The sequence below is a fragment of the Berghia stephanieae genome, chromosome 5 (assembly GCF_034508935.2).
Source record: "Berghia stephanieae isolate SIO BIC M18660-M18661 chromosome 5, UCSD_Bste_1.3, whole genome shotgun sequence".
Lineage (NCBI taxonomy): Eukaryota > Metazoa > Mollusca > Gastropoda > Nudibranchia > Aeolidiidae > Berghia > Berghia stephanieae.
The window spans coordinates 25,202,969-25,225,208 of NC_088364.1; the positions used below are offsets into that span (position 1 = coordinate 25,202,969).

At 39.4% G+C, this 22,240-nt stretch overlaps 1 protein-coding gene across 1 annotated transcript in view; it reads left to right on the forward strand.

The window, feature by feature from the left end:
- The window catches only part of LOC144972650 (uncharacterized), a 68,517-nt gene extending 47,589 nt beyond the window's left edge, over positions 1 to 20,928 (forward strand). The window contains exons 3-5 of the mRNA XM_078914127.1: positions 13,765 to 13,973; positions 14,949 to 15,198; positions 17,608 to 20,928. Coding sequence (XP_078770253.1) covers positions 13,765 to 13,973; positions 14,949 to 15,198; positions 17,608 to 20,777 — 3,629 coding nt within the window. The 3' untranslated portion in view covers positions 20,778 to 20,928. The remainder of the gene's footprint in view (positions 1 to 13,764; positions 13,974 to 14,948; positions 15,199 to 17,607) is intronic.
- Positions 20,929 to 22,240: the final 1,312 nt, after the last annotated feature.

Genomic DNA, 22,240 nt, shown 5'->3' on the forward strand with positions numbered 1-22,240 from the left:
TTTCCCTTCGGAGATGAAACAATGGGGTTTAAATGAAACTCTCGTACATTCCATTTTCTTGCTTTTGATATTTTGTAATACATACTTTTATTGTCAAAAGCGTCGTTACACTCTCAAAAATATAGGGACCGTACTCATGCTGTTTATGCTTTTTGATTTGCATGATTAGATGATTTCCTCTCCCAAGTTCAAAGTAATGTCAGTGCTCAAGTTGATCTTTGTCCTTTCATCATTCTGTAACTTACAAAGTAGAGGCAAACAGGGGGCCCCTTTAAGTATGAAAGCTTTTGAAGGCTGTCTTTGATATAAGTTACTTACATCAATAGACTGATAAGGGCGTCTTAAAATCTGAAATCATGATTTGTTCATAAAGTTCTCTCTCTCTCTCTCTCTCTCTCTCTCTCTCTCTCTCTCTCTCTCTCTCTCACTCTCTCTCTCTCTCTCTCTCTCTCTCTCTCTCTCTCTCTCTCTCTCGCGCGCGCGCGCGCGCTCTCGCTCTGTCGATCGCTTTCCCTCTCATCTTTCTCTTCGTTCTTTTTTTGGTTTGTTTTTAAATGTTTTTTTTTTTATTGAACTTTATATATAACAATATCCACTAAATGTAAATGTGTTAAAAGTGCTTAACACGGGCCCCAAGCCAACAGTAAAACTTAAGCATGTAATAAAAGCCGATTATTCGTTTTGTTTTGTTTTTCTTTTGACAATTGCAACGCGGTTAGATACTTATGCTACACGATGATAGAATGTGAATAATAAGCTTTTTCCAAGGACTCAACTTTGCGCCGCCCACAGCGGGACTAGGGAACATTTCAGGTTTGAATAACTAAATGACGTCTATAGCAACATCAGTCTGGTTTTTAACATATAAACCTAAATCTCTTTTTTGTCCTTTTTTTTTTCTTCTAATTCTCACTTGTTATCGCGTTGTTTGCACAATCGTCAGATTTAAAGCTTCACGTGACCACCGCCATTTTGAATACTAGCCGCACGCGACCCTCCAATTGGTCCCAGTTCTTTTGCAGCATGAGTAATGTGACGAAGCGAACGGCTTCTCATTTTTGTTTTCAAGTGACGCATGTCTCTCACCGGGGTAGGTACTCAACACTCTGCTCTTTGCATATCCCCATTAAATAAGTCTCGGAGGCCAGGAAATTGGATCATCATGGCCGATCCATCGGTTTGGGATTGTTCATTCAAAAATTCCCCCACATTTAAACTCTTCTTCGTCTTCATCATCATCATCATGCAGACACATCGAGTTGAGGATCGGCGACATTTGATTATAAAAGAAATTAGCTAAAAAGAATAGAAATCCAGTGAGTGGGGGCCCCATCTTTTTTGGAAGAATATAGCCTGCTTCAATGATTGCCTTCTGTGTCCTCGAATAACGTACATACTTTATGGATAACGCCCTCTGATGGCGGCCTTCTTCCTCTTTGTAGCGCTCCAGTAATTGAGCCTTTTGATTTTTAAGTTATTGTTCCAGGCCAGAATTGTGTTATTAGCTGGGGCTTTTTTAAATCGGTATTTTTCATGCGACTTTCCTTCTCACATGAGTTATCGATCCAGTCTCATGAAACCATAAGTAGATTCTATACCATAGCTTTCTCGCTATTACCGGTCATTTTGCCATTTCGTTGTTTTGAGAAAAAAAAAAAAAATAAATAGAAAGAAATAAAAGGAAGCTACTGTCACCATCTTCCAATATTGCGTCAATCCACCAAAATAAGTTGATATCCCTAGATCGACGAACACATCGCCTTAAGTGGTATGACTCTCGCTTTCGGATAGGAAGGTTCAGGTTTCGAGACCCGCTCTGAGTGGCGCAGAGTTGAGTCCTTGGAAAAGGCTCTTTACTCACATTCTCTCACCGTACTCAGGTGTAAAATGAGAACATGGCCGTTCGTTGTCTTTGTTGGGAAAAAATGTCACATCGCCTGACAGGCGTCATGTCTCGTCTTTCAAGTCTAATATTGCTGTTGCCTTGGGACCCCTTGTAAAGCGCTTTGAGCACGTGGATATTGCGCCAAATAAATGCTGTGTTATTATTATTTTTTTAAATAATATTTTTATAAATGTTGCGCCAGGAAGAGGTAGATGGCAAAAGTTTGTTCTTGATCATCGTAAAATTTATAAAGGATTTCATACAAAATAAAAGTTTTCATAATTTTCAATGTAATGACATAATAATATGCCAGTTCTTTATTATTTTTTTTTTCCTCACCCGTTGACGCGACATGACGGTCGACCTTGACAGACATTTGGGATTGGCAGATGCCAAAAAGCTTTGACTACGTCGTGATGACAGGGGTGGGCATTGTAACCTTGAATTATAATCTACAAACAACGCCCCCCCCCCCCCCCCTCCAAAAAAAATAAAAAATAAAAAGAGCTGTGTGCGTGTGTGTGGTGGTGGTGGGGGGAAGGGGGGGGGGGGGTGCGAATGCGAGTAGTCCCGAGGAGTACCCGTTTAACCTGCCACGGGAGCACTGTCGATTTGTTTTATAAATAATAATAATAATAATAATAATAATAATAATAATAATAATAATATAATAATAATAATAATAATAATAATAATAATAATAATATAATAAAAATCTTTATTGTCCACAAAATGGAAAAATTTCCGTGGTCTACGTCGCTTTTAAACTTAAATCGGATTGCAAATGTATTGATGTTATGCGATATTGGAAAAATACTCACGACATCTCCATCGGGGTATAACATATTAAACACAAAATTGCAAACTCGAACGTTCATAGTCTGATTGATATAACCTAGTGATAAGTTAATTATAAAAATGGCTGTCTAAAAGCAATAATAACGGGTTGACTAACGTCAAATTAATTCCTTCTATTGATGCTCTGTGTTAAATTAAGATACTCACAAAGTCCGCCATCCAGAAATATCACTCCAGCCCAAAAATCTACATGGAACCTTGAACTTTATAGTCTGATATATTTTAATGAGAACTAATCATAAAAATGGGTGTCTAAAAACAATAACAATGAGATGAGTGACGTCAATTTGGTTCCTTCTATAAATATCCATGAACTTAACTCACTCCATCCGCTCTCTCCTCCTTCAATACATATGAATCTATCTCTCATCACTTTTTTGTGCGGCTATGCATGTGGTCTTGTGAAATGACACTCGCCTTTGGATCGGGGACTTTCCGCATAGCCAGCACAGGCCGGTTCTTGTCACAGCTGGGGTGACAATACCGAGGGTGCAGTCTCTCCCACTTTGCAGATCGAATTTCAGGAAGGCTGACTGGGAGGAATTCAGTTCCTATATCGAGCAGGTCTGCCCTGCCATTCCTCCCAAGTCCAAGAATATAACCAGATTTAGTAGGCTACTGGTTAAGAGCGCTCAACGCTCTATTCCACGGGGCAAACGGAAATTCTACACCCCTTGCTGGACAGCAGAGTCGGAAGAGCTGTACCGAGAGTACCAGCAGACCCAGTCCCAGGACACAGCCGATAGACTACTTCAGTCTCTGGCAGAGGGAAGGAAGCAACGGTGGCAGGAGACCGTGGAAAGTCTCGACTTTACACACTCCAGCCGCCACGCTTGGCGTTTGATAAAGAAATTGGACCCAGATCGGAATTTCGCGAAGGCTGCACCGGAATGCGAGGCAGACACAATTGCCAAGAATATTAAGAACCGTAGCAAGCGGGTCCCTAATCAGGCTTTTGAGCGCGGTGTCCGCAAGGCGTACCGTACGATTTTGGACTCGCTACCTGCGGAGGAGTCGGACTGGACGGCCCCGTTCAGTCCCCGAGAAGTGGGTGCAGCCATTAGCGAAGTGAAGAACGGCAAAGCAGCTGGGATAGATGGTGTATATCCCGATATGGTGACGCATCTGGGCCCCAGGGCACGGGCCTGGCTAGCAGAGGCAATGTCTGACATCCTTGCAAAAGGAAAGCTTCCACAAGTGTGGAAGCATGCGAAGATAGTTGCCATCCTGAAGCCAGGGAAGCCGGCGAAGGAGGCAGACAGTTACAGACCCATATCGCTGCTGAGCTGTCTTTACAAATTGTTGGAGCGTGTTCTATTAAACCGATGGGGGCCGGTCCTAGACGCTGCCCTGCCACCTGAGCAGGCAGGCTTCAGGAAGGGAGGTGCACCACGGAGCAGGTCATTGCCCTTACAGAGCATATTGAGCACGGGTTCGAGAGAAAACAGCAAACAGGTGCTGTGTTTATAGACTATCAGCAGCGTACATACGGTCTGGTGCGATGGGTTAATGCTCAAACTGCAAAAATCATAAGGTGCAAAAAGACCTTGAAGTTGTTCTCTTCGATCTTAGGGGAAAGGCAATTCCACGTCACGCTGGGAGACGTCACGAGCAAAGTTAGGAAATTGAAGAATGGGGTCCCTCAGGGGTCGGTACTTGCGCCAATGTTTTTTAACGTTTACATTAGCGATATGCCGAACACTTCCTCCCTGAGGCTGGGTTACGCAGACGACTGGGCACTCGTTACTCAGAGTAAAGTGTGGACCCGTCTCGAGAGCGTACTCAGCGAGGACGTCACCAGACTCAAATCCTACTTTGACAAGTGGTACCTGAAGATGAACACTTCAAAAACCGTGGCTACTGCATTTCACTTATGCAGTGGTTGGCACACCCGTAAACTGAATGTCCTAGTCGGGGACCAGCCACTCCCATATGAGCCGCGTCCAAAATACCTAGGGGTGACGCTGGATCGCAGTCTTACCTATCGGGTTCATCTGAAGGGGTTGCCCGGAAGATAGAGAAGCGGAATAGTCTTCTGAGGAAGCTGGCGGGATCGACTTGGGGCGCTAGCCAAGCGCTCCTGAGAACATCCGCCCTGGCACTATGCTATTCCACCGCGGAGTATTGCGCTCCAGTGTGGGGTAGAAGCAGAAACGTTGAGAAGGTGGATGTAAAACTTCGCAAGTCGATGCACATAGTGTCGGGAACGCTAGCAACAACCCCTAGAGAATGGGGCCCGGTAATGGCAGCGATCCAACCCCCCGATGTCCGGAGGGAGACCATTACGGGAAACTGGCTGAGTAAGATCAAAGAGAGAGGGAATGGGGATACCCCTCTCATGCGCATAATGAACGGTGCCCCCGTTTCGAGCCGAAATAAGTCCCGGCAACCCTTGTACGCAGAATCCCTGACTACGGACAGAGCTGCACATACGAGATGGAAGTCGGTTTGGACGAATTCAATCCCTCGTGGGGGCGGGGACCTACACTCCTCTAAGCTTGGTGAGAAGTTGCCAGGCTTTGATACCAGTAAGAGGAGACACTGGGTAGCTGCGAATCGGCTTCGGTCGAGGAGCTGCCTAACGGCCGGTGCGTTACATCAGTGGGGTCTAACTTCCTGTCCTTTATGTCCACGCTGTGGGCAAGAACCCGAAACGGCAGAGCATCTAGTCGAAAGGTGTGTTGTGACGATGCTACCAGGCGGGTTCGCGACGGTGCACGAATGCGGACCGGACTTTGCTGATTGGGTCGATCGTCATAACATAATAGTGTGAACCATAAGAAGCTGCTGCCTTTGGATCGGACGGTACTGGATTCGAGTCCCGCTCTGAGTTGAAAAGGCTCTTTATTCGCAATCTCTCACCTTGTTCACTGTTAAAATGAGTACCTCGCTGTTTACAGCGCCGTCTCTGTCGGGGAAACAATTGCAATATCGCTTAAACTCTTTAAGATTCAACCCGACAAAAACCGACATCGGCCAAATATTCATGGGCGGGGTAGTCAAGACTGGCCTCAGTAAGTAAAATCCAATCGTTGTGAAGGAAATGACAGGCCCTGTCACTGCCTCAGTGTGTTTTCAGCTTTGATTTTTATAAATTTGCTGACAGAAAAGAAAATACGTTTCAGAAATTGCGATTTTTATTTGCGGGTGAAAATCATTGACATTGCACTTTGTTTGGTAAAAATCGGTAAAAAATTACGACTTTGGTGCTTGATTTTCAATGACTTTGAAGACAATATTGTAAACTTTTAAAAATATTATGAATAATTTATAACTCCCTTATTTGTGGGTCGATTTTGTCATTCGAGGTATCAATTTTATTGTAATAATGAGATAGGAACTTCAGAGTTATTTTTTCTGATGCGAAATGATTACTTTGTAATTTTAGCACCAAGAAAAATAGTCAGTAAATAAATTTGTTACACCTCTTTGATAGACCGCCGGGGTCCGTTCGTGTAGAATATTGAATCAAGCGTCTCAAAGTCTTCGACCAATCACAGGCTATCTATCCAGCTGGCCGAAACAAAGACGCTGCTCCCCGTCGATGTATTACGCTATTGTTATGCAAGGAATATAACACCTTATTGAGTAGGCCTAAAAGCTAAAATCTAAAAGTAAAAAATATAATTCTGAGGAATTTGAAAGTCACATTGCTGAAATCAGCTTGAAAAAAGAAGTACATTGGTCTTTGTTTCATAAAAATCGGTTGAAAACCAACTGTTTTACGAATAAATTTGATTTTAAAAATTGCTTTTGTTTATTTTAGCTTTTTTTTAGCAACTTTTTTTATTTATCGGCCGATTTTCTTGATTTTTATATCTCAAAGAGACGAGATCAGTGATATACTTTGTTTGTTTCAAATGTAACTAGAACATAAATTGGCTTTTTTACCTATCGACCACGCCTGGATAATTTATTCAACAACGTGACGCAACTATTCCATGGCCGTCTTCCACTGCCTCAACGATGATTCAATTCATTGTTGACGGCTGTTGACACGTGAGCTGCCAGAACGACCAATCGTTGAAGGGTCAAGATGCTCAGTAGCCAATCGTTCTTCGGTCAAAAAACTTAAGAACTCACGAGAACAAAAGTTTGAAATTTGGTGATGGACGGACCTATGAAATTGTTTCTGGGCGGAGATTAGCCATGAGTCACCGTAGAAAACGAAAAGGCGACTACAGATATCAAAGAGTAGGCTTATATCATCAAAGGATGTCTACATGATTGACATGGCCATATAGGGAACTCATTATCTACTCCCCCAAAAAGAATCTGAACACGAGAGGGCAGTCATGTCTCGTCTAACATGTTTTTTATGTTGGCCAAGGACCCTTATAAAGTGATTTGAGCACCTTTATTGAATATAGCGGTATATATAGCGCAAGTAAATTTTTCTCTCTTTCTCTCTCTCTCTTTCTCTTTCTTTCTCTCTCTCTCTCTCTCTCTCTCTCTCTCTCTCTCTCTCTCTCTCTCTCTCTCTCCCTCTCTCGACATGTTAGATTATTATAGCTATTGCTACATATGATGCGAATATCTTGGACGGATATTGATGCTATGAGTTTAGGTAAAATGCTCACAACATCCACCAGTCGGAAATAACGTAACGTCACACAGAACTACGAGTAACCTTGAACGTTAAAAGTCTGATTGATATAATTTAGTGAGAACTAATTACCAAAATGACTACCTTAATAAAATAACAAAGAGTGGAATGATGTCAATTTCGTTCCTTCGACAGTCTTCTTGATATAATTTAGTGAGAAGTAATCACTATTGTATGCAAGACGAAAGATAGAATAACAGACAGTAACTGGGATCGGTTCTGTCGGCCACATAACCTCACTATTAATTAAAATTTATTTCTAATTTCACCAATTTTTGGAGTAAACACACAGTTCTTAGTATCAAACCTATTGTAAATTTGACGCTGATCACGAATCCGACGTGAAAACAGCGAAAATCCGAGAGAAAAAATTGTCCACTTTTTTATAATGCCACGCCCCCGATCGCCGATCGCCTCAAAAAATATCTCCCCGTGTGTGGGCAAAAATCATCTGTGATTAACGCAGGATCGGGTCACAGCGACCCAGCAGTGCCTGTTCGGCGATCCGTCCCGCGATGAGATGTGAGCGTATATGGGGGGCTTTAGATTGATTGAATGAAATAAATTTAACATTTGAGAACACGTAGGAAGCCAAAATAAATCACGAATTATGTCAAAATTTACCTTTTTTATTGATTACGTCATATTTCAGTGATCGAAGAGTACACGGTGTCAGGAGAGCGCATTGTCAAAACTGATATCAATCAAAACTTTAACAAATTCTGCACATATAGCGAAACAAACCAAAAAAAAAAAACAAACCCAACAAACAAACAAACAAACAAAAAAGTTTGATGAAATCGAAAATAGTTTTCAGGGTCATTAAAACCTGAATTGCGTCATAATAAACATTCTGTACAAACATAAATAAAATTTATGCTCATGTCCGACTAATTTTGGTCAATGGCAAATGAAACCAGATAAATTAGCAAAAATACAAGCTGATGGATATTTCATGAACGAACGTTAAGCGAAAGGCTTGACGAAACTTGCTGTTCTGCAATGTTTCATTCAAAACAACATATCCGAAAAATTCACAGACCTGTGTATTCCCCTCAAGAATTATTCTTCAGAATAAAATTCCTACCTTACACAATGTACAAGGTTAATTCTTTGGGATCATATGACATAAAAGTATCGTAAGTCCCGTTAAAGTAGCAAAGATCTATTGACACATTTCCATGAGGGATGCGTCATTTTCAAGTAGATCTTTGATAGCCTTAATCTGTCACCAACTCCATTCACGTGTGTCCTATTGAATTATTTCACTATTGACTCTATTTATTACGAACTAAGGGAATGATCAACAGTCACAGCACAGCTGCTTACCCCCCCCCCCCCCCCCCCCTTTCCCCCCTCCGTTTTTCGAGAGAATTTCCTCTCTTTACGAAATTAAAAATGTACAGCGAAAATTGTTGTTGTGATATATGCCAGTCTGTGCACTGGCCTGTAGAGCTTTACTGAACGATGATGAGGACACTGTAATACTGCACTATAAATACTACCACTGCTGGCTTCTGCTGCTGTTGTTTCTATTACAACAACAACAGCCACAACAACAACTACTACTACTACTACTACTACTGCTGCTGCTGCTGCTGCTGCTGCTGCTGCTGCTGTTGCTGTTGTTTTTGTTGTTGTTGTTGTTGTTGTTGGTGGTGGTGGTGGTGGTGGTGGTGGTGGTGGTGGTGGTGGTAGTGGTAGTAATGATAGTGACGACGAAAAGATAAGATGGTAGTGAATGCAAGGATACATAAATGAATGAATGATGAAAAAAAATGTCGGCTGTTATCAGGTTTTCAATCCATTGTTGTTTTACACACCTGATGATAGAACGTATTAATGCGAACATGCATTGCTTTATGAATGCGGTCCCATTGATTCCATCATGACGACTCTCAAGTTAAAAGGGATCAATTCAAACAAGATGACATATTAGCCCCAAAGTGCCAATTAATTCAGTTATCATTGATTGTCGCCTAAAGGGGTGGTTGGTGTACATGAGTGTATGTAAGAAAGGAGAGAGAGAGAGAGAGAGAGAGAGAGAGAGAGAGAGAGAGAAGGGGGGGGGGGGGGGGTTAACAGGCAAATAAATCTGGTGTTTGGAGACCTAAAACCTTAGTTTGGGTAGGGAAAGGGAGGGGATTTAGAATGTCGACAAGGCCTATCGTTGTCTTCAATCGTGTGCCGGCGTGATTTATGATGACAAGATTGAGCACTTTATTGCGCATGTTCGTTTGTTCCTACATGTCGACCTGGACAAATGATTGTCTCTCCAGACAGTTTATGCCAGTGTTATGGATTTATTCCTTTACAAGCTTTCTTGTAGTATACATCAGATACCTATTATATCCATTATGTTCTCACTGACGCTATTATTATTGTACATTTCCCCTCAATCAGCATTTACCTTTCGTTTACTTATGACATAGATTATCTTCTTATATAGATGTCTCCCCCCCCCCCCCCCTCTCCCCCCCTTCTCCCCCCCCCTCTCTCTCTCTCTCTCTTTTCCTCTCTCTTCTCTCCCCCCCCCCCTCCCTCCTCTCTCTCTTTTTTCTTTTCTTCCCCCCCCCCCCTCTCTCTCCTCCTCTCCTCTCTCTCTCTCTCTCCTCCTCTGCTCTCTCTTTTTTCTCCCCCTACTCTCTCCTCTCCTCTCTTCTCTCTTCTCCCCCTCCCCCACCCGCTCCCGCCGCTCTCTCTTTTTTTTACTCTCTCTCTTTCTCGTGTGCGTGTATGTGTGTGTGTGTGTGTGTGTGTGTGTGTGTGTAGAGAGAGAGAGAGAGAGAGAGAGAGGGGGGGGGGGCTCTTATTCGTTGAGCTCGATCTTTTTCGTATAATAATATTTCTTATTAGATTTATGCTGCAGGAGTTTAGTTCTGGATGATATGTGAAGTCATTCAAACCCCCATGTTATATTGAAGGGAAACAAAAATACCTAGTGGTGTATTGCTTGCTAAGCTAATGAAAATGGTTTTGAATTGTATTGAATACTAAAGGCAAAAATATATCCCTTTTCCATTCAATAGGCCACATTGAATGGTTTGCAATGCTCTGTTTGGAATGGGCTTTCTTTATTTTTATTATGTTATGTATTAACAGTGTAGTCATTTCATTTACTTTTGTTGTGTTTTTCTTTAAAAAAGAATTTCTTTAAAAAAGAAAAAGAAAAGGTATTACACACACACACACACACACACACACACACACACACACACACACACACACAACTTGGCGTTTTTCGGAGGGGGGAGCTTGCTGCGAGATGGCTGAGGGGATAAACATTGCGTTTTGATCCGAGGGATCCAGGTTCGAGCCCGCTGTCGGTATCTTGTTTATTTTCTTTGGGCAACAAACTTGGTTCCTAGTACTTAGCTTTGCGGCACAGCATTGCGGATGACATGACGATATTTGTATTTTCTCGACAAACCCTAAATAAAATTTTTACCCTGAGGTTGAGTAAACAGATTTAGATCAAGATCAATTGAAATCTTCACTTTTCTCGTCATCTTTACGCTCCGGTTTTGTGATTTGACAAAATGTTGCAGACCTGCCTACTATCTAGAATCACGACATTTTGGCTCCGATTTCGGAAATTCATGAGCATCTCTAAGTCATTAAAACTTATTGAAAATGAAAGTTGGTTCCAGACTACATCACTTTAAGGGTTTTCACGTGATATTTTATCCTGTGATGGTAAATTGTTGATTTAAAAAAAGTTAACTTTAGGTTAGGGAAACTTTTATCATCTTTATTACGAATTTAAAAAAAGAAAATTCAAATAGACCGATCTGCCCACGAGACGGGTAATCGGGCGGTGGCCATAGCCACTGCATCTATTGCTGCCATTAGCGACATTGACGAAGATACCAACAAAGCTACGGATCACATGCTTAACGGAGCGCCGCAAAAAAGTTGTACTTATTTTATGATCCCTCATTTCATTTCTTAATGTTTATCTTCAGCAATTTTGACGTAAAGCGCTCTTAGTGAGCGGGTGGTTGGATGGGAGCATCACCCTTGAATCATATACCTATGATGTTCGCATGGGTGTACGATCCGATAGTGATGTCGTTTCTTCTTCTCTTTACTAGCCTATCCTGCTTCTTTGGTTTGTGATTGTATTTTTGACAGGGGATATTTTTTTTTTCTGTAAATCTTCTGCCTGTTTGTTCTTGGTTATTTATAATTTAGCTTATGATATCTTTAGGTTATGATTTTGATTTACATTTGTACTACTTTTGTTAGATTGCTTGTTTTTTTGTTTCAGCGGTCTCTCATATAACCTCAATTGTGTTGGAAGAGACCTAAAGCAACAAACAAACAAAAGCTCTTAGTGAGTCAATAAATCATGAGTTTGCGTTGGGTTTTTTTCTAGGTCCCCTACCTTTCTTTAGTTTTCTTTAATTTAAAAAAAATGATATTAAAATTCAGTTACCAACAGTCTAAATAAGACAAACATCTCATTGATCTCCATGATCATTTAACTTTCATTCAAAATTGAGAAGGTGAAATCGTTTCTTTAAGGTTACGAATATGAGCAGTCAAGTTCGTTTATTTCCGTTCTCTAGGAAAATATACGCCATTGTGATAAATATTTTATTTCATTAATTCTAGCTATGAATACACACACACACACACACACACATATATATATTATATATATATATATATATATATATATATATATATATATATATATATATATATATTGAAAACGTTATTTAATATATTAAAAAAACAACAACAAAAAAACATAAGCGAACTTTAAGGTACAGTATCTAAGATACGTTTTGCATAACCGTGACAACGTAGTGGATAAGGTATTCCTGTGCGGCCAAATTGCTCTATATTTTTCTATTATTCTCATTTGACTCCCTTCATTAATACTGATCCATCCTCGATAACTGTTTTCTGAAAGGAGAGAAAGTTCCACAACAATAGTGACATTGATAACCAACAAACCCGTCTAGCGATCATTATTTATAGATTTGTATATATTGCTATCAAGCCTTTTGATCTCAATGAGTGAACACTGGTGATAAGAGGCCATCGGTCCACAGAGGAACATGGTGCATATTAACGATGTGTCAGCTCTCGGAATGAACAACGCATACAGACCGTGCTTAATTCATTACCTTGTTGCTTTATACTTTCCACATCGAGTAGCGCATTGTCACGGTTATGCAGCTTGGCACAATTCACTCTATTCTCTTACATTTATCATTGAAAGCTTCACCATATATCTCGTCAAGAACGAACCAAAACAAGCACCTGCTAAATTTCCTTTTTGTCCTAGAGATATTACAATACCCTCCCTATTTTTCTCTCTGGTTGTGTAAGATAAGTTCTTTTTATTTCGTTTGTTTTTGTTTGTATGATTTTATTTTTGTGTTTGTTGAATATTTCAATCACGATCTGCCCTAAATACTGATAATAGGTAACACTGTTCAACATAATCACGCGGAGATGACTAACCGTATGATTAATAGATAGAATGCAATGTATCTGTTGTTAATTGCCTATGCTCGTATCCAGTCTAAACAATCAGGCCGATGTGCTGGCTTGATTGATTGGAAATTTATTTAAATAAACAATGTTAACTAATTTTTGTCTCGAGCACAAACTGCAAAAGCTTATTCTGTCCCCTTCCCCCACCCCCGCAAGGAGTTAAAACTAAAGCACAACATTTTTTTTATTATTCTCTCACACAACGCAAACTGACTCACGACATCACCATGGTGGCCCCTTCAAATAACAACCGACAACCTCATAAACAACAAAACACACACGCGCGCGCACGCACACACACATACACAGTTACTTAAATTCCCCCCTGTTTTAAACATTAAAAAATAGCAAACTAAACCTCTCTCTCTCTCTCTCTCTCTCTCTCTCTCTCTCTCTCTCTCTCTCTCTCTCTCTCTCTCTCTCTCTCTCCCCATAAAACAAACAAAACAAAAAAATAATGTACTGATGAACTCTGTTGTGCCATGCCAAAACAATTTTTGTTCCATTTTAACTAGAAAATATTACTACCCGTCATGTTGATCAAAATGACCTCACCTCGTCAAAGTCTTAGAGCCTTTTTGACAAGTTTGGGATCATTTTGATCTCCCGAATATGAGGTAAGATTGTTTTGGCCAAAAATAAAAAAAATGAGTTGTATCGTTAATTGTATAATGTATAATGTGAACCATTCTTTCTCTCCAAGCTCATTGTTACAATGTTATAAAAACTACAAAACTTTTAACACTTTCTGGTTTACCTTTATTCTCACATCATTTGTTAAGTACATAGGATAAGTACACACATGATAAGATGATTAGAGACATAGAACACCAAACTGGAGGGGAGGGAGGAGGAAGAGGATGAGGATTTCAATGTTTTGTTTTATTTTTCCTTTCATTTTCAGGTAGTGGCTATTTTGTGGTGACCCCAGATACAAATCGCTTACCCAATGGCCCATCCAACAACAGCACTTACTTGCCTACTAACGCTTCCTGGTTGCCTTACCATCCCATGTATGTTCCAGTTTTCCAAGGACAGGCTGGACCCCCTGCCCTACCCCCTGGACCACCCTTACCGTCATCTCGGTCTCACATGAGGTCCATTTCGTGCCAGGTTTGTTATTTTCATATTCCTCAACATGACACTTATATTCACTTTGACATTGTATTTCAATATTTAATTATGTCACAATAATGATGCTCATGACTCATATAAATTTACACAAATGTCAATAAGATAGGAACGTCGGTGGTAGTTGAAGTGGAGGTTAGGGGTCTCTATCCCACTACTAATCTTTTATTTTGTCCTTGACTTGCTGGAGACATTTTCTGTGAGGGAGGCAGTTGAGTTGGATCGTGCGTGTACTTTTCTTTCATCTGAGATGACATTTTCTATCTCTCACTCATTGTATTAGAAACTATCTAAATGTCTCCCTGTTAGCGAGGATCTCGTCCCAGTATCTGTGTGTGTCCCCATGCTACTGAGAGGATATATATCTTTTATATTTTGTCTTCATTTATCTTAGGCTTATGGCCGCATCTGAGCTGAAAGTGTTCAGCCAATATTAATACTACTGTACATTGTATACCTTCTCTCTCTCTCTCTCTCTCTCTCTCTCTCTCTCTCTCTCTCTCTCTCTCTCTCTCTCTCTCTCTCTCTCTCTTTCTTTCTTCTCTCTCTCTCTCTCTCTCTCTCTCTCTTTCTTTCTTTCTTCTCTCTCTCTCTCTCTCTCTCTCTCTCTCTCTCTCTCTCTCTCTCTCTCTCTCTCTCTCTCTCTCTCTCTCTCTCTCTCTCTCTCTCTCTCTCTCAGATACACATACACACAGTTGGGAATTTCCCGGGAATGTGTTCCATTTTGACAAGAAAATGTTACTAACCGTAATTGGCAGTATGTTGAACAAAATGAGGTACTGTTTTTGGAACATTTTTTATATTAGGTTCAAAGTTCATTGTGGTCAGACAAAAATAATTTTAGTTGTTTTCGAGGAGCATGCATCCCTAGATTAGATGTTTTGACTGATGCCCTTTCACTATTCAGTACTCACATTATGTTAAACATTATCATTTTTCTATTTTGGTTGGACTCAGGTGACAACAATTGAAGAGACAGAATCTGAAGGAGAAGATGAGAAAGAGCAAGTTGCTAAGGTTGGAGCAGGAGGTAGCAGCAGCAAGGGATCTACATTGACCAGATCATCCAGGCCACAAAGTTTTCGTCATAAAAATAAAATTTCCAAAGAATCCAAGCAGCCTGTGGAGAAAGACAAAGACGTTAACAAGAATTGTAATGGTGGGAAAGCTAATGAAGTGAAAGTCTTACCTGTCCCCAAATATAAAGGTATGTCTTTTATGGTTGATAGTATAGGCATTTATTTTAATACTTTCTGTTTGATAAATACCAATTTGTAGATCAAGGTGTCTGATAACCCAATTTTTCTCATTGTTGTCATGGAAATTCTTTTAAACTAACACAAAATATTGTCCTTTACAACGTTTATTCAAGCCCATAATTGCCTTCGTTATCAGACATGAAAATATGTGCCTATATGCAGTGATGTTTGCTCATTGTCAATAACAACAAAAAAGATGAGAATAATAAGAAATAGAATTTTAAAAATAAATTGATATGTACACAAATAAACAGACAGACGTACAGGCAGTACATGGATAATACTTTTATGTAATATCAAAATGGGCTCATTGATAGATTGCTCATGGAATATTCTTTTCCCTATTTGATCCAGTCCCGTTTATCTTACTTTTTCTGTAGTGCTTTAAACTTTAGATCTATAACTATCCCCTATCATCTTCCTTTTTATTGGCTCTGAAATGACCTAAAAGTATTGCAAGTGCTGTAAAAATCCTTATACACAGTATGAAACAATGAATATTAAGCATATGATTTGTACTTTCCACACTTAACTTAGATTCGGTCATGTTCATGGTACTTTTCTTTATTTAATCTTGATTGTCTCAAACCCATTCGGTTTCCATGGATATACATGCTGTTTTCATTTTTATTTTCAAGGTGTACTTTTCCTTTCTTCTGTTTTAAATCCTTCTATCTCCCATAATAGGCAGGGAGGTACTTACTGTGTCATCTATCCCCCTATATCTATTGTCCAACTTGCTTTCTATTCTATCTTTGTCTTGCATTGAATGAGATGACTTGATTTTGTCCTGGTTCTGGCCGGATGCCCTGGCTGAGAGGGAAACAGTCAAATGTATAGTTAGTTTTGGGAGATGATATTTTTTTCTTTGCAAATCATCTCTCTGTTATGCACTGTATTATGTTTTTTTACATGTTATATATGATTTGTAAACATTTGAGTGTGTTCCTCCTAGTGGGGACCTACGCTTAACGTCAGGATGAGACATTTATGTGATCTCAAACTAAGTACTTTGATAGTGTGCTCTTGGAATCTACATCTGTTCCCTATTTTAAACAATTCCGCTTTGTCTTACCTTTTCTTGGGTGTACTTTAATTGTAATTCCAGAACTTTTTACTATCCCATTTTTTTCATTTTTTACTGCCACTGATATGATCTTAATGTGTCGCAAGCGCCGTAAAACAAATCTTTCTATTTTCAAACATTTCACCCTTATTCTGATTCATGATGACAGACAGCTGCCTTTAGAAATGTGCCTTGTAATGCTGACGTTGGCGATGATGATGATGATGATGATGACAGTACAAACAATACAGTCCACTTTTGATAATCGCAACATTTCCCAAGAAATGGAATTAAGTCTATATAAAAGTCACTAGTTAATTGCAACAAATTTTTTACCTCAAAAAGTGGCCAATTTAAGAAATCAATCAAACAAATTCTAATGATTAAATTTCATCCTGGGTGAAATCATGAAGTATCAAAAGTGGGCGGGGTTGATTGATACAGTAGTGTGTCACCATTCTATTAGACACAAAAGAGGGACGGGGCATTGCAGTATAAGTTTGTGAGGTCATCTGTGACCATTAGATAGGAGGTGAGAGGCTGGGCATAGTCTAGACAACAAGTAGATAATGACAATTGTAAGGAGAGACTTAGTGATATCATTTGTTTTGGGATTGACAATTGCACATTGTGACCAATTGGTTTGGTGAGAGTTTATTGTCACTGTTAATCTCTTTTGACCCTTACAAATGTTGAGAACAAAAGAGTGAAAGTTAATCCAATCTGAATAAAATGACTTGTACCAAAGCTTCTTTTGCTTGTCAAAATCTATACAGGGCTGCCATATGGTTTTTGTTTCAATCAAATTGCTCAGTCTGTTGTGGAGTACGTACAATGTTTGCAACAACTGGTTTGAGTTTACCATATATGGTATAAAAGTGGTCAGTGTTCAGATCATAATTGCTATTAAATCTTACAAGCAGTAGTGAAAACAGTGCCCCATCATTTTATCTGAAATCGACCAAAGATACTGCAGCCATGGACAGTCCCAAGCCCGTGTAAACTCAGAAGGAAATTGTTGCAATAGTGGACAGGAAACTCAACTTCAGTTGATCCCAAGGTGTTGCAATCATCCGGAGTGGACTGTACTTTTATTTCATCCCTAGAGGACAGATAACTTGTGGAGACATATGGCATGTATACCTAGGATATGAACATGTAAATGTTTTGACGAGGACTCAACACAAGTTGATATTAGTGTTGTGGTTGTTGTTGATGATGTTGTTATTGTTGTTAATTTGCATATCTATTATTGTAAATACGTTATATTTCTCATCTTTTTTCTCCACAGAAAAAACATCCTTATTGTCCAAGATTTTCGGCCGAGGTAAGAAGAAGACCAATAATAACACCCAACAGCAAAAACAGCAACCATCGTCAGACTGTGCACTGATGCCTCCACCTGCCTTACCACCTCCACCACCTTGTCAAACGATATCCATATCATCTTCAGGAATAAATGGAAAATCCCAAACAACCTCCACAGACAGTGGTGCTGCTGCCAAAAACGAAGATCCTCAAGAAAAGGAATATGCAACTTTCTCTGCCCAATTTCCTCCTGCTGAATGGGCTTGGTACCAACAACAGCTGGAGAAACAGAAAAGGACTGAAAATTGGGTCTCACACCAAAGCAGCACCTCCAAAGCAGCAGCAGCTTTGTCTAACAATCGCCAAACAGCCTCCTCAACACTACAACGACGACCCCCTCAAGGATCAAATGAGTCAATTGGGAGGAAATCCCTTATCCCATTGAATAATCACCAGGTTGAATATCTATCAATGAATGATGTTAATATTTATAATCCTGTTCAGAAGAAAAACCCTATACCCATTGGTTCATTGCAATATGACGGAGAGTTTCTTAAACCTGACAACTTATATGAAAGTTTCCGGAGTCGAAATAATAATCCTACTTCAAAGCAAAGGGAAAGGCACACCCATCATCGCAAGTCTAGAGATCTAGATTTTATAGGGGAAGAAAACACCCAACTACCTCCACCGTCATCTCATAAACATCATCGTCATCACCATCAGTCACATCATCAAAACACCCGTTCAGCACTCCACCATCAAAAGAGGATGTCAGAATACGATGTGATAGACCAAGCTGACATCACTCCAGTCAATGCGTCCAATGTTTACCATTCAGTATCTGGCCTCTCTCCTGTTAGTCTCTTCAGTGATGAGAGCACAACCTACGCAAAACTATCAGAACGCCAACACCACCACAATCTTGGCCCTCTCCATTCCACCCCTCGTTATGGTGCTAATGGGCCAGGTAATGGTTTCCACCAGGGTTACAGTGAAAGAACAGCATTCAAGTTAGAAGGTCATGAAGGGAGGGATAGAATATATGGTGGGGGCCCGTCTGATTTTGGTCATAACAAAAGGAGATCTCATAGGTCAAAAAGGAAGAGTCATAGGGCATACAGTTTTTATAGTGGCAATGGGGATGATATTAGCATTGAGTACAAGGGGCGCTTGCCAAATAAAAATTCTTCTCGGGTTCAGTCTAGAGACAGTGGAGTCAATTGCATGGGTTTGGGGAAAAATGATAATAATCCTGGTAAAAAACATCAGGCAGCAGATTTATATGAAAACACACCTGCAAGTAAAAAGCACACTCTTAATAGGAACTTTCCTAACAACAATCATGGCCCAAATACTGGTGACAATTTAAAACCATATGCAGATAGTAATCGTGTCCATTTTGATGTTAATAATTTAACTTGTGCCGTGGACAGCATGTCTATTGATCCTTATACCTCTACTACATCTGTGACTTATCAGGCTGAAGTAACAAATCCAGCTTTCAATTCTGTTGTTTATGGGTCAAGTCCATGTACAACTACAGGAAATTTAGCAGACAATGAATCAACAATCGGTCCTATAGGATCCTCTGCCATGTACCAAACTATAACAGGCTCAGCCTTGGAATCTTCTGAACTACCTGCACCCCGACCTTCGCCTCAAAGTGGTTATTATGAAGATGGTACTTGTGTGGTAATTAACAATACCAATGACCCTGGAGGTGAAATTGTTACAATACAGGCTGAACTAACTCAAGGTGAAACAGAGGAATATATTGATGTGGAAGGGGGGACAATACCAGATATCAGAGAGGTAGCAGGGTCTTCTAATGGTATGCTAGAAATAGCTGCAGAAACTGAAGATGACAATAATGAAACAAAACTTGGCCGTGTGTGTGATGAGCGCGAAGATGGTGTTGGTATTAGTGTTGGAGATGGTGATGATTCAAATTCTAATTCAAATCAAGAAATTGATGTGGAGGATTGTGGGGATAATAATAAAGATAATTTTTTTACAAATGGAGACAGAGAATTTAAGGTGTTTGATATTCTGGACAGAGAGGGAGATGGTAAACCAAGTCAATGTGTAGATAAAAATAAAATAAGCAAAGAAACAAATAATGTGATGCGGGATGGTGTTAGTCATAAGAAAATTGATGAACTGAAACAAGTCAATGGTATCTCATCTACAGCCCTTTCTAGACATGGCAAAAACAATCTACCAGTAGATGGAGGAGTGGCTGATAGTGGTTTCAACTCCCCGCGCAATCCTGATACTGCTCCACCTTCATCTACGTCATCATCAACATCCTCTTCATCAGATCCTAGAGCTCAAGTGTCAGGCCAGTCTCAGTCATTGAGTGATCAGAGCAGCAATTGTGTTCATGGTGATAATAATGTAGTGCAACACATGACAGAAAGTAGTGATGGGCGTCATCAAAATTCGGAAGATGCAACAACAGAGTGTTCTGAAGATCATCAAACTCATAGTGATGATGTCAATATGGCTACGAGTAGTGAACATCATAGTGGTTCTACCAATGATTATGGAGATGTGCATTCAGAAGACTCATCATCAGTACAGGCTGATAAGAAATCTCAATACCACAATCATCAAATTAATAGTTGTCACAGTCATCAACACAAGCAGCAGCAGATTGTCCAATACAGACCACCATCATCCTATTTCAGTGGTGGTAGCAGTTGCAGCTCAAGTCATTCTTACTCATACCATCAACACAGACAATCAGTTCATAGTATCAATTCTAATGGGAGTGCTATTCCCTATCCCCAACCCCCTCTTCTCCCATCCAATGCTAAAGTTATTACTCATCCTGATTTGTTCAACAACAACCTCCATACAAACACTATTGCTGCCTCTGCCAATAATATTGTTTCATACAGCAGCGATCAAGAACGGCATCGCATTCTTCATACTACAAATCCTACCACAACCAATACCACACAACTGAAGCAGCATCAGCAATTAGTTCCTTTGGCAAGGAGCAACACAAATCTCTATTCAAATTCAAACGGCCTCAACTGGTCATCCTCCTCCACCCAACAAACTGCCTCTCAGCTGCACTTATTTGAAGAGGAACAGCTGTCTAAGAAGTATGGAGGCGATTTTGAAGTCATGGGGGTTTTATAATCACATAGATCATGTATAAAAATTGTTATATTCTTCTGAGGCGTGCTTCCATAGATTATGAGAGCAACACCGAGTCACAGAATGAAAAAAACACCCTTCATTTCCAAAGTGTGAAAATAATAATTTATTTTATTCTTTTTTCTGTGCCACTTTTGATGTATGTACCAAATAAGTTATTAGCTTAGGATCTACATTTGTTTATTTATTTATTTATTTCTTTTTTGTTTTTATTATTATTTATTTTATTTTTATTATTATGATGGTGATGAACTTCTTCTTCTTCTTCTTCTTCTTCTTCTTCTCCTCCTCCTCCTCCTCTTCCTCCTCTTCCTCCTCCTCCTCTTCCTCCTCCTCTTCCTCCTCCTCCTCCTCCTCCTCCTATTATTATTATTATTATTATTATTATTATTATTATTATTATTATTATTATTATTATTATTATTATTATTATTATTATTATACGCTATTATTATATTTGTTATTCTTCAAAAGTTTATTATATTTTCATTCTTGCCTTACTTTAATTTATTTTCTGTTTTATCACTTTAAAGTTTCGAGTTCTTCACAATGGTTTTTTTGATCAGATAATTGGAATAATGGGTAAGGTCTTAGTTGTCCTCTCTATTCTTTAAAGATTTGAATCACCTAGGCCTTGACAGGAACCTTTGCCAAGAGTGAGACAACTTGTTTTTTTTTTTTGTTTTTGTTTTTTTTTCTATCTTGTTGATCCTTCCTCTGAATATCTTTTCTTCTTGTCAATCATTAATTTTAGCAAGTTTGCCACAGGAATGATATCCACTGTCTGTCTTATCATTTCGTGCTCTTTAAAGAAAGGGTCATCTTTAAAATGTAAAATTTATTAAACTTAATTTGTCCATTCTTTCCTAAATAAATCAATCCATTCGTCTGTGCACCCTTTGCTTTTGTTCTTGCCATTTGTACTATATTCAATTGATTGTTAATTGTTAAGTTGAGCTATCTGCCCTGTACAAATTAACTTTTAGGTTTCCAGTTCTTTTGATGTACCAGTTTTAGTGTGAGGAATTATGGTTTCATCAGATTAGCAAATTTGACATTTTGGTGTGATTTTGATTTTATAACTTGTTCAGTCAAACTTGCCTGGAATATGATAATCTACTTCTGAATTTAATGAAAACCTAATTTGAATTTCAGATTATTTATGTGGAGTTAAGATATGTAAAAGTTGTTGAGTTACTTCCTCTTCAGAGTGAATGTTTTAGTCTATTACTGCAATGGAGGGTAATTTCTGAGTTTTAAGAGATGAAAAGAAGGGTAGGAATAGATATGATTTCGATATCAAATACTGAAAAGCTGGAAATTTTTTTCATCAAGTTTGCTGGGTTTTCTGACCTCCCATAGTGGGCAGGGAGGTACTTACTCTATACCCTATATCTGTTTTCTAACATGCTTTCTGTCTGTCTTGGAATGAGATTACTTGGGTT